Here is a 12239-nt window from a genome sequence, read left to right on the forward strand (position 1 = left end):
TAACAACCTGCCTCACAGTCACACGCTTTTTAAGCAAAAGCCTCGGAAGGAAATTCTTACAAGCCTATTAAAATTCCTGTCTGACATTTAAAGTGGAAGCTCTGATAGAAATATCAAAATCTGCCACAAAATTTAGTGTAGAGCCAGACTTTGGCAACTGGCAACGGCAAATGGCATGAGCATTTGGAACATCATTCTTGATGTTTTGAAGTCATGAGAAAACAGCAGGAAAAAAAGACTGCTGAAAGGTAGTGGGGTAGGTAATGCAAACTCTGAAACACCAGTCCTTGGTGTGATGTGTGTTCCTATGTAAATACCTCCAGCCGTATCGTCGCATCTGAATGCTGTGATGCAGTCAAGTATAACAGTGGATGCTACTGGGTTTCCTGGTCACCTGAAGAAAAGTGGTTTCCATAGAAACATTAATATTCTTTCCCTAAACCGTAACAAAGACATGCAGCAGTCACAAAGTGTTTGTTCAGTGCATTTTAGGTACTCTGCGAGACAACATGGATAACAGTAACTAAAATATGGCAGGATCTTGCCCTAGCATGCACTGTAGAAACGCTCTTTGTATTCCCTTTGGCTCAGCAATTTGGAAAGCATACTTTGGAAAAGGTGCTTCAGCTCCTCTAATACCTGTAGTTTAAATTTTTTAGATTTGCCATCTGTGAATACTAAGAACTGCTGAGGTGTGTACCTCTTTTCCTCTAACTGTGTTTCCCACGTTGTTTAAACTACTCTGCAGAAATCCATTCTTCATGGTCTGATTTTTTTAATTTTTTATTTTATTATAATTGGGGCAGGTTTTTTGGATCTGAAGATAAAGGATTGCTTTTTATCCTCAAATATCTGAAAGCCTAGTGCAGCTTACAGCTGCCAGAATTTACTTTCAAACTGGAAACAAAGATAATAGAAGTTGTCTTGCAATTAGAGAAAACATTATTACAGAAAGAATTAGGAACTAGAAAACACTGGAGTCCAAAATTCAAAGACTGGAGAGCAGTGGAAGTCTTGCAATTACTGTAACTGCTGAAACAGTATGAGGCCTAACTCAAAATAAATCTGATCCCCTTTTACAGTTTGCAGTATGTTCTGGGTAGACTACTTCCAGGCAAAGGAAGGTCACAATAGCTTTGAAATTGTTGCTGAAAATCTGTTAAATCTGCATCCTGCTGCTCCTAAACTAAGCCTCTATTACATGTCCCTTTTCTAGTCCAGTCAATGCTCACTCTCCCCTTCTCCCTGATCTTCTCCCATGCAGCCACTGTCTTCCCAACTGTCAGGATGTTATCACCAGTGTTGTAAAATCTGTTTTTTTCCTTAAGCTGCCAACACTTGAACTCCTGTGGTGCATTTATGCAAATTGGAGACTGCATGAATTTTTGTGGGGTTAGCAGAACTAAAACGATAGAAATCCTGTGTAAGAATACCAAGTTTCTTACCCAGCACTTTGGGAACAGGGCACAGTGCCATCACTGCTGGTATATTATGTGGATGCACAGAGGACTGGTAATTCAACAGATTTTTTTTGCTGTATTTTCTGAAGTACTGATGATACAAAAAATTTGCAATTGCAAACGTTTCCAACAGTTTCTGATTTTACAATGGAGTTTTATATCACTGTTGAATGCTTCTCCTCCTCTTCTCCCTTAACATTTTATAGTCCAAATCCTAGTAGAAAATAATTTTTTTTCCTCCTCAGTATTAACAATATCATTTCACATCAAAGTCCATTTTATTGGGAAATAAGAAAGCAAACCTGGAATGAAATAGAAGGACAGTGAAGAAGTGCAACCCTGTAAATGTTTAATCTCAAGCTGAACATGTACTGGTTAATAAACAGCACAAGGAAGGCCGAAAAATTTGAAGAAATAAGTGACACAAAGTGAAAGAAAGTTTAATAGTCCATGAAATCTGTGGATTTAAACAGGTTTCTACAGCAATCAGAGAAACAGGAAAGGACAATCTTATCACATTCATCTAGTCCCAAAGGCCGAAGCAGATGTATCCATCAGGCCATAATTTCTGACCATAAAACTCTGCTTGAATAAAATCTTGCATGTGACCTTCATACATATTGCTGCTGTACAAAACTCTGGTACTCTACAGCTGAATCCCATTTAGTTATGACTCACTGCCTTATTTACTTCACTGATCACAATAAGCTTTCAAAAGCCATTACGAAGGCTTGAGTTGGTGTCTAAGCGTACTCTGGTGACTAACCTGAATGACAAAAAGGTTGGTTTAAAAGATTAAAAGCCACATATATATGATTTCAATAGGAAAACTTGTCAAACAAAGCGGATTTCAAATAGCATCAGTCAAATCTATTTGTCATGCGTTATAGGTAGCCTATAGAGGAAAACATTGTATTACTATACAGATATTATTTCAGATAGGTAAAATGTGATATTGTCAAAATAGGAGGTAGGAGAAAGGAGCAGGATAAAAAATACTAGTACCAAATAAAACCACAATGTTTGCCATGAGGTTTCAAATATTGGCAACGGATCTCCAAGGACCTCGCACATCTTTGGGCGTGGGTCCTACCAAGCTCCAACAGCCCTCCAGATGCTGCGGATGCCTCAAGCACTGCAAACACCAGCAGAGTTTGCACTGTAACTCTAAGTGTGCAAGTGGAAATGGCAGCATGGGGGCTGTAGAAACTGTGCTGCCTAAGGAGGCAGATCAGCACAAGCCAAAGTGTTACCACTATTTGAAGTTACCCAAGCCCCTGCTCCCTCCACTTGCCTTGGAATAGGAATTACCTCAGGCAATAATACGTGCATCGGTGGAAAGAACCTTGACCCGGTATAAGTAAATCAGTATTGCAAGAATATGACTGTGGAAAATGCTTAGAAAACAAGGAGGGTTTAGAGAATCACTAGCAGTGGATCAAAACAGATATTTCGTAGCCTGCCTACCAAGGTAACTTAGCAGACAATCCCACAAAAATGCACAGGCTACTACTGCACATTTCACATTAGCCATTCAGCAACAGTGTGATCATATTATTAATGAGAAATTAAGGATTGGAGGATAGCAGTCTTTGAACCATAAAATTCAGCCTCTAATTATTAGTGTATTGAAGTAAGCTCAAGAATAATAAAAGTAAGACAAAGATAAGAGAACACAATGATTTTATGACAAATAAGAGAGAAGTGACATATTTATTTCAGCCAAATTTCCCAGTGAAAGGAAAAAAACCCAGTCCACTACAAAGAAATACAGAAACATGACTGTTCAAAATAATTACAGTTTAAGTATATTGTAGAACTGAAAACCTTTTGAAGGCCTATCCCACCCCTATTTAAATACTGCTGTGAATTGAAGCCTCATAAGAAAGGAAGTAAATTTTATGCTAATATATATTATTATTGCCATGAGTATGAATCTGGCATTATATTTCCTTGTTTCGTGGTGCTAAAATAGTGACTTGCTACCATGCAAAAACTGACTATCCTTACCTTTCTTCATTGTCTATACAAATTCTTTTCTTAGCTTTGTAGCACCCGACATGAGAACAGCATAAAAAAGCCAGGCAGAATATTCTTCCTTTCCCACTCACATAAGCAAACAAATATTTCAAGACGTAACATAAAAGAGTATTATAACTACTGTGAGGTATTTTATTTTGAAGAAAGAAAGGAAAAGAGGAAGGAATAGGCTGTGCTGGACATTTCCACAAGTGCATGTCACTGTGACACGTCTCAGCAACCAGGCTGCAACCACCATGAAGGCCTAGTATGCACCATCTATGTGCCTCAGCCACCCTTCTCAGCCACTCTCCTGCTCTACAAACTCTCCCCTCTGCCCGTCAGGCCAGAGCTACGCACACCTGGCCACGCACCTCACTGGTCCCCACCCTGACCTACCAGCTGGGCTTGCCCTGGACTGGCCCCCCACCTTGCAGGGTAACCCCAACCTCACTCCATCCTGATGGGTGCTTGTGCCACCCCATGACGCTGACATGCAAACGTGAGTCATACAGTAAACCACATGCACCACACTCGCTGTTGGCCCTCTCTGACAGATCATACAGTGAAGGGGAGAAAAATTTCCCTATCTTAAAGAAACCAAATTTCACCTCCTATTTCCGTGCACTAGAAAATGCCTATAAATTATCCCTGAGGGCACTTCCAGTGATATTATGGGGCATGTCATTCACAGCTCTTCTAGGATAAAACCACTCATCTTTGCAATACAATCTCATCGCTCCAATCAGAACTGTTAATGAGATGCCCTAAGGTACAAACAGAAGACATTTCAGGGCACCATAAGCATTTATAAAAGCAGATTCAGAGGGAAGAATAGTAAGTACCGCATAGCAGCCAATCCTCTCATATTAATTATCTTTACATTCCAAAATCAATATTAAGTATCTGAGTGTTCCTATATACATTGTTCAGGAGTTAATTGTTAATTTTGCTAATATAACAAAATAAAAGGTAGAAATAATACATGCTGTCCATTAGCAGATTATCATAGAAAAAAGTTTAAATATCTCCTCTGTACACAATGTCCTGTTTTATCAGATTTTTGCTCATGACTTCTTGTTTTTTGGAAATTCAAAATCCTGGGCAAGTTCTTAAAGAACTTTCTCTATGCACTAAAAGGGGCATATTTTTTACAAATTTAGACCAATTTTAAGTTATTATTATGGCTCTAATGCTTTAAATTAACATTTTACCAAACATTAAAAGCTCTATATTTTAAAGATTGCTCTGTAGAGTTTAGACAAAATGAAAAAAAAGTCAGAACCATAAAAACCCCCAGATACTGTGAGCTAAACCAAAGCAAACTTGAGGCAGTTTATGTCCTAAATACAATAAATAAATAGTATAATAATAAATAAATAGTGTAATTTTTGCACATTAGCTTCTATCTCATAGCAGAGGCCATGATACCTCAGACTCATGTCAGTAGTGTTATGCTTCCAAGGAAAGGGTCACACTGGCATGGAAATGCCAAGCTTGGGCATACTGAATGCCATACCCATTTAAAACCATGAGATTTTGCCTCATTCTAGTTTGTGGGGTTTTTTTTGCAAACAGTATACAGAAATAGCCTGAGTGTCCAAACGATCTTTTTCTTGTGTTTAGTACAGTGCATTTTGGCTAAGTGTTTTTCCAAGGGATAAACCATGAAGTGGCAATAGTTACAGAGGTTTTCTTCCCTACTATTAACACTTGTAAGAAACCCATTTAAGAAAAGGGGACAAGTGATATAAAGATGTGGAGAAAAGGATAAAGGGAGAAAATTGGTGCAAAGTAGTTGAAACGTTACAGTGCAGCTTATGCCTCTATTCAGTTAAAACAAATTAAAAGAAAACACATTAACTGCTGTAAAATAGCTCAACAAGCAAAATTTGACAGATATATGCATACAAAAGATGCAGCCTATGTTCTTTGCTCAAATGATGCCAAACAAAACACAGAGTACTTAAAAGTGAGTATGAGGCTTTGGTAGGCATGTAGCTGTATGTGACCATGCATTTACAAGAAACAGTTTTTAGTGGAAAATACTTTCCTAAACTCAGCAACAGACCTTTCCCCCCCTGAACACATGGTAATAAAATTTATGTCAAATCTACTCCATTCATATTTCAAATGTTGACTATACCAAGATATTTTCAAAAACAACAAACTAACTTTTGCAGAAGTAATTGAGTATTGAAAGATTCGTCATTAACTCCTTTGGAACGTTCTACTTTACTAGACACTCCTATGTTCTTTAAATTAGAAAAAAATAACAAAAAAAAAATCCTAAATTCTCAAAAATTGACAGCATCATTGATAAAAAACTGCATATAAGCATTAAAGACCTTTTCATTTACATTATCTTGTCAACAGTCCATCGAAGCCAAATAGGTATTGACCTTTGACTTCACAAGTATCGAGCAACTGTTTGCAAGCTTGCTGCTCAAATCTCAAGTTCTACCTGAAGTGCCAATACAGAGCCAATAAGGATATAGAAAGTCATCAAAATTTTGTTTTCTTGTTAAGAAAAGTTTAATAATTTACCCACAATAAACATCATCTGCATCTCAGGCAGAAGTTAGTGTTCTAGAACAGCAAGGAAATAATCACTGCTTAGGAAACCAATTTGAATCCATATTTCTAAAGACTTTATATAGCTGTCTTTCCAGACAACTGCTCAGTCACACCAGTGATTTACTAATCCAGCTCAAAGGGATTTCAAATATTGAGTCCTGTTATCATCCTACCACTATCACAGGAGCCCAAAGCAACATCCTCATCTCTTGTCCAATAATTGAGCATTGACAAAGAATGAACTGAGCACAAAATCATATTGGACACAGGTGTCTGTCTGAGTCATCAGGTTATCTCTAATCCCTCCTATGAAATAGGTAACTTTTCCAGGTGTATGTGCTGAAAAGGTTATCTACACAACAACCTAAGTTTTCCAACTAAGCGCTGTTAGTTACACGAAATGAAACTGAAAACTCATATTGAGGAATCGTAACATAAAGACTATTGGTTTGACGATAACTTCAAAACAGCCTGCAAAAGACCTATCTGTACGCAAACTTTTCCACCATTTTTCAAAAACCTTTACTTAAAAAATGGATAAAAGCTAAGTTTATAACTCGAAGTCACTAGAGCAACACAAATCATAGCACCTAAATCCAAAATTAAATGCAATATTTGATATTCTATGTAAAAAGCAGCCAAGAAAAATTATGAATTTCTCATAAAGCTAGGAAGCTATCAGAGTAGTATTTCGCACATCTCTACAGAAACAACAGCAGGAAGTCTGTTTAGATGTCCTACCTTCTTGAACCGCCTGAAACGGATTGTTGCCATCTACAAATGTCACTGAACATGTGATTTTTTCTGTTTGTAAGATTTCATCATTCTGGTTGAGATCAGCAACCGCCATTCGAAAAACTTCCTCATCTTTTTTGGCAGATTCATCAAAAATTGCCCCTGGAGGAAAACAAAACAAAATTATCATGTTGTACCTTTCACCGGCAGTATCCCAAACCATTAATCATAAGCACTTCAGACATGCTTTATGCTATAACATCATCCACTTTCTCACTCCTGAAGAGCAGTTCTCTTCAACACAGAGCTCAGAAGCTACTTCACAATATATGAAATTTCTGTATTTTGACATAAATTTAAGATACAAATTGAAGAGAAGTATTGATTCCAGCTAGAAATATTGGGGAAATCTAGTTCAATACAAAGCAAATTATCTGTATAGGAACATGGCCACAAAATGTGAACTAATTACTTTTCCAAAGGTGCCATTTAATACATTGAATGACCACAATGGTCTAGGATATACATTTAATGTCATGTCTAGTGACAATTAAAAAAATATAAAGTTCAAATGAGGTGAGAATAAACTTTAACTAACTAGCATAAGTAAGATGAGTTAGGATTGACAGCCATGATCACTAAACAGGTCAGCAAATGATCTAAACTGTTTCAGGTCTAACTCCTGCGGGATTTGTAAAACAACCATTCCAGCTAACTGTCTGACTGTTGAAGTCAGTAAATTAAGCTTAAGCAGTTAATTAAAATAATTTCTGCATTTATAACTCTGATAGAAAGTCTTCTGCCTTTTTCTCCAAAACACTCGAGCAGAACATCGTAAACAGGAAACCATTAAACTCAGGAGGAGTTGGCAGAGTGAGGGCATCCAATCCTTGCACAGCCAGTTCTCCAGGTGTACTGAAGAACTCCATGGCTAATCCAGAGGTTTTAGCTTTGGGATTTTTTTTGCTTTCTTTAAACTACAATGTCACTTTTAGCATCACTAATTTCCTATTATTTTACATTTGCTTCTTGTATGAACTATTTACGCAGAGAAGGCTGAAATCACACTGTTATAGTCCTGTGAAGAATGCTATATTGTTTAAAACCCTCAAATCAGAGCTGTTAGATGCTGAAGCACCTCTAAATCTTTCATTTCCAGGCAGTAGATTAAAGAGACAGAAGGGATACTTCAAAAACAGATTACTGAGAACTGTTTAATCATTATGAATTTTCTTCAGTTTTCAGGTTTATTTATTCTTGAGCGTCTTATCAGTACAATACTCAACTAAGGCAGCATATGTGGTGAGGTAGCCAAAGACAATAGAAAATGCTGATCACTAGTGATTTCAGGTAAATACCTGCAATCAGTTCTGAAAAGAACTGAAAAAGATTCATTTACAGGAAATTGCTACTTTAAGAGAAGTAAACTTCATACATAGTGTTTATCATATTTTCCCACTGACCTCCAGTGCTCATCTTCCTGCCAGCATCACTCATACTACATGAGCGTCATCTCTTCCTACAATGTGACCGCTTTGACTCTAGCATTTTCCCTCCTGAAGCTGCTGCCGTCTGGAACAGCTGTTCTTTACCTCTACAACTCATTCACCTGTCATGTCTGTGCAAATCTCAGCTGAAAACAATCATTTTCTCCTTTGCCCCCATTTCCATTTCCCTTGCTTTATTTAGCTTCATAAAGCAAAGCTGCACATGGCTGAGAATACACTTGGTGTGCAAGATGCTGCAATCCATGCCTTCTCTACAAAGACAACTGTTTGTAGCATTTAAGGGTACAAAAAATTTAGTTCAATGGCGTACCTTAAAACATACTTATTTAAACTCATGGAACAGTTCAAACCAAAATCACACATGCTTCACTTTGGGAGTACACCTATACTGATGATGACTACACAGCCCAGCAAACATTGATAACAAACATACAAAGGAACAATTTTACATGGTTACCAAGTAACAAGGTTCAAATTAAGAAGGAAAAAAGAAAGCTGGAAAACAATGATAGTAATTTGTCAAATTCTATCCCTGTAGAGTAATTCTGTAACAAATGCCACACTGGAAGTGAACATGCACAGGTTTCAAGCACGCACACACACAGAGGGCAGCTGTTGACTGTTTTGCAGAACAGCATGGCAAAACAACGACCTTCCAGCCAACACAGCTTCTTATTCTACTGCTAGAAAATATCACCTTAAGCCTGGCTTTATCCCCCAAATAATTCAGGTCATTTACTGAGCAGAGAATACAGAAAAGTCTAAGTTATCTAGAGTTTCTTTCTCATGTGCTATCACAAAAATCCCCTTCAGCCCCATAACCCTTCCACTGGGCAGCAGACAACTGCTCCCAAGACACTGCCTTCACCAGTGCAGCATCAAGTTTCTCAACAGATGAACCTACTTGAGAATCTTTCTTGTTTCTTTCACACAGAGGTATGCCTAACAAACTCCTGTGCTTTTTCTCCCATTTCTCAGCCTGACACAAATTCTAGCTTTGACAGCATCTGGATGTACATGGAACCAGAGTAGATGAAACTTCATGCAGCCTTCACAAACGACACTCCTTCTTGCTGTAGTACAATCGCTCCAGTTTTGCTCTGACCACTGCTTGTTTCATTTACAGCTCCACGTATCGGATGCAAATTTCAAAATTTCCCCTCTAACCTATACTACATTGGACATTTTAAACAAAATACCTCACAGAAATGAGACAAGTGTAGGAGTATCTCCACAGGCAAAAAAAAAAAAAAATATATATAGCTGAACTGCAAATAAAGTTGTAAGAATAGTTTCTGCCTGAGCATCCTAATAGGAATTAGATTGTCTTCCTTCAAAAACTAAGACTGTCATCAGAGTGTCTAACTTAGCTACACTAAACATCTTTTCATATATAATAAAGATGACACTGCTCCTTTCAGGTGATGGCAGTGCACAGCAGCATGTGCATTACACTTCGAACAGTGGTAAGAGAAATTTTATTTCATAACTCGTTCTCAAAGTTTAATTTCAGTTGTTAAATTGGAAAACTTAAAAAAAAAAAACCACCAAAAAAACCCAGAATAATTTCAAAATTGTTCTTATTTTGGATATACATTTTTAGGTCCCTGTGTATTATTTCAACTATATTCCAGGTGTCTGTATATCTCTCTACATTATACAAGTGTGGGAGGTTATTATAATTTTTTTTTTTTTTTAAAAGAAAAGCCTTTTTAATGAAAAGGTAAAAGGCATTTTTTGGATTGTGCTAACATTACTGGAATATTTTCCTTTTCGTGCAGTTTCAGGAAACATCCTCTGGTTGACAGGAGTGATTTTTCTGACATGAAACAAGTCTATTGAAATTTTTACAGCTAGCCGGAAATGCAGCCTTTAACCGCTTTCATATTAGTATGATTTTTTTAACTTGCTGAGGCCTGAAATCACACTGAAGTTTTGATGTTTATTCTTTCAAACACAGTCTTTTAACCAAGTCAAACAAACAACCCAAATGAACAAATAAAGGGTATTACACTTTAAAATTACTTCTGTAGTAAGAGCTACATGCTTTCTCATTTCCTCACATACAACTGCAAAATGAGAAAACTGGAATGACCGCAAACTTCTTTGGAGTACATGTCCAAAATGAACCCTTTCGGCTATAAGAAAAATTGTTACAGAAAGTAATGAAAACTTGAGTACTAAAAGCAAATTTTTCTGACAGATTTTTTCTGTAATTTTTCTGTAAGATTCTCAATTTTCAGAAAATGATGCAACTAAACTATTTACACAGTGAAAAAGTCTTCAAAATTATAGAAAAGTAGATGCTGCTCTTTTCTCTTCCACTCCTACTTGTCGCCTCAGCTGAAACAGGCCTCACACTAAACATGTCTTTTCTACCTATACTCCAGGAGTATTCCCATGATTGCACCAAGAACTGACATGCTGACACAGCAATTACTTTGCACCAGTTCTCTGACCCTACCCCCCAATTTTATTAGCATGTCATTACTTTCAGCTTTATTTCAGAATATGGATGAGGACAGCACAAATGTAATTCTCTACTGGCTTTTTAAAAACCCTCAGCGCATCAATAATGTCCTGTAGCTTAGCAGAGAGTTCTTAGTGTTTAACTAACTCATTTGATCATGTCACCAGAAATCTGCCAATTTAAATGAATGTAGACCAAATCATACAAGTGGTCAATAAGTTCATCAAGTACCAATGACATCATTAGAAAGGCTTTTCAAAGATCATTTGTCCTACTCACCCATACACATAAAAATATATTCCATATTAGATATTATCAGCTATTTCTGTAGTAATTTGTGCAGTATACTGGAATCAGTCCAGAAAACATAAGAATGAGAGAGAAATGCATCACGACAGCAAGGATAAAATGTGAAGAGATTTAAACCAATGTTCATCTTTCTATTGACTAAGAAAGGACAAAATCCACTGCTTGCAGTGTTTTCAAGTATTATTATCTATTAAAGTATGACATTTCTGGACCTCAGTGTCCCGTATTAATCCCAGGAAATTAAGTACCTTGTTTCAAAGAGGAGGGGGAGTACAAGGATTAAATGCCATTGTGAAATGAGGTCACAGTCCAATTTCAGCATATAAGACTGATTTTCACTTTATAACGTTGCACACGTCTCAACAATAGAGGCAATACACACTTTGCCCAATAATTCACTAGTTCACAAGTCCAAGAATGTTTGGAGAGAAGAGGAGAGAGGGGAAATGTAAAACAGTAAATTTTGAACAACTGCCTAATGTTCTCACAGCAGATGCTGAATCTATAAAAATTCTTTGTCCCACCAAATACCAGTCTTTTCCAGTGTCTGAATCCAATTCCACTGTATTTTCTCAACTGCTATTATGTTATTATTCTGAACGAGAAACTTAACGCAGCTGCTAGGAAGAAGGATGGTCACACTGTTCGCACTCAGAACTGGAAGCTGGGCAGTTTGAGTCCTTATGGCAAACCTCATCTGAGATGTCCTGCAGTGCTATGAGCATATCGAAACAAGTCTAGCTCCCCCATAAGAAATTAGGAGACATTAATTTCTTGGGGCTTAAATCAATGAGACTGATATTTGAGATCATGAGATACATTGCAGAACAAAATCCCATGTTATATCTAGGTCATATGAGTGTCTGGTTGGGAATAATTTTATAAAATGCATTTATTTTGAACTACAATGGCAAATGCCTGGCTACACTAAATACTACCATGTCTGAATGAATGAATATATACATACAGATTTAGAAGGCCAATTATTATCATAATGGCATTCTGGTCAACAAGAACAAGAGGGACTTGACATGTTTCAGAGTTTGGCTGTGCTCATGTAGGAATTTGGAAGGTCACATACAGAGAACTTTTCTCTTGCATATGCAGCTCCCATTATCATGGTATTCAGCATGCACTAATACAGCTGGACCCTAAATTTCG

At 37.2% G+C, this 12239-nt stretch overlaps 1 protein-coding gene across 3 annotated transcripts in view; it reads right to left on the bottom strand.

Moving 5' to 3' along the window:
* Positions 1-12239, bottom strand: part of GRID2 (glutamate ionotropic receptor delta type subunit 2) — a 769355-nt gene that overhangs the window by 602705 nt on the left and 154411 nt on the right. For all 3 annotated transcript variants that reach the window (XM_009936971.2, XM_075421502.1, XM_075421501.1), the window contains exon 2: positions 6798-6953. In XM_009936971.2, coding sequence (XP_009935273.2) covers positions 6798-6953 — 156 coding nt within the window. The remainder of the gene's footprint in view (positions 1-6797; positions 6954-12239) is intronic.

This window comes from Opisthocomus hoazin, chromosome 5 (genome assembly GCF_030867145.1).
Source record: "Opisthocomus hoazin isolate bOpiHoa1 chromosome 5, bOpiHoa1.hap1, whole genome shotgun sequence".
Taxonomy (NCBI): domain Eukaryota; kingdom Metazoa; phylum Chordata; class Aves; order Opisthocomiformes; family Opisthocomidae; genus Opisthocomus; species Opisthocomus hoazin.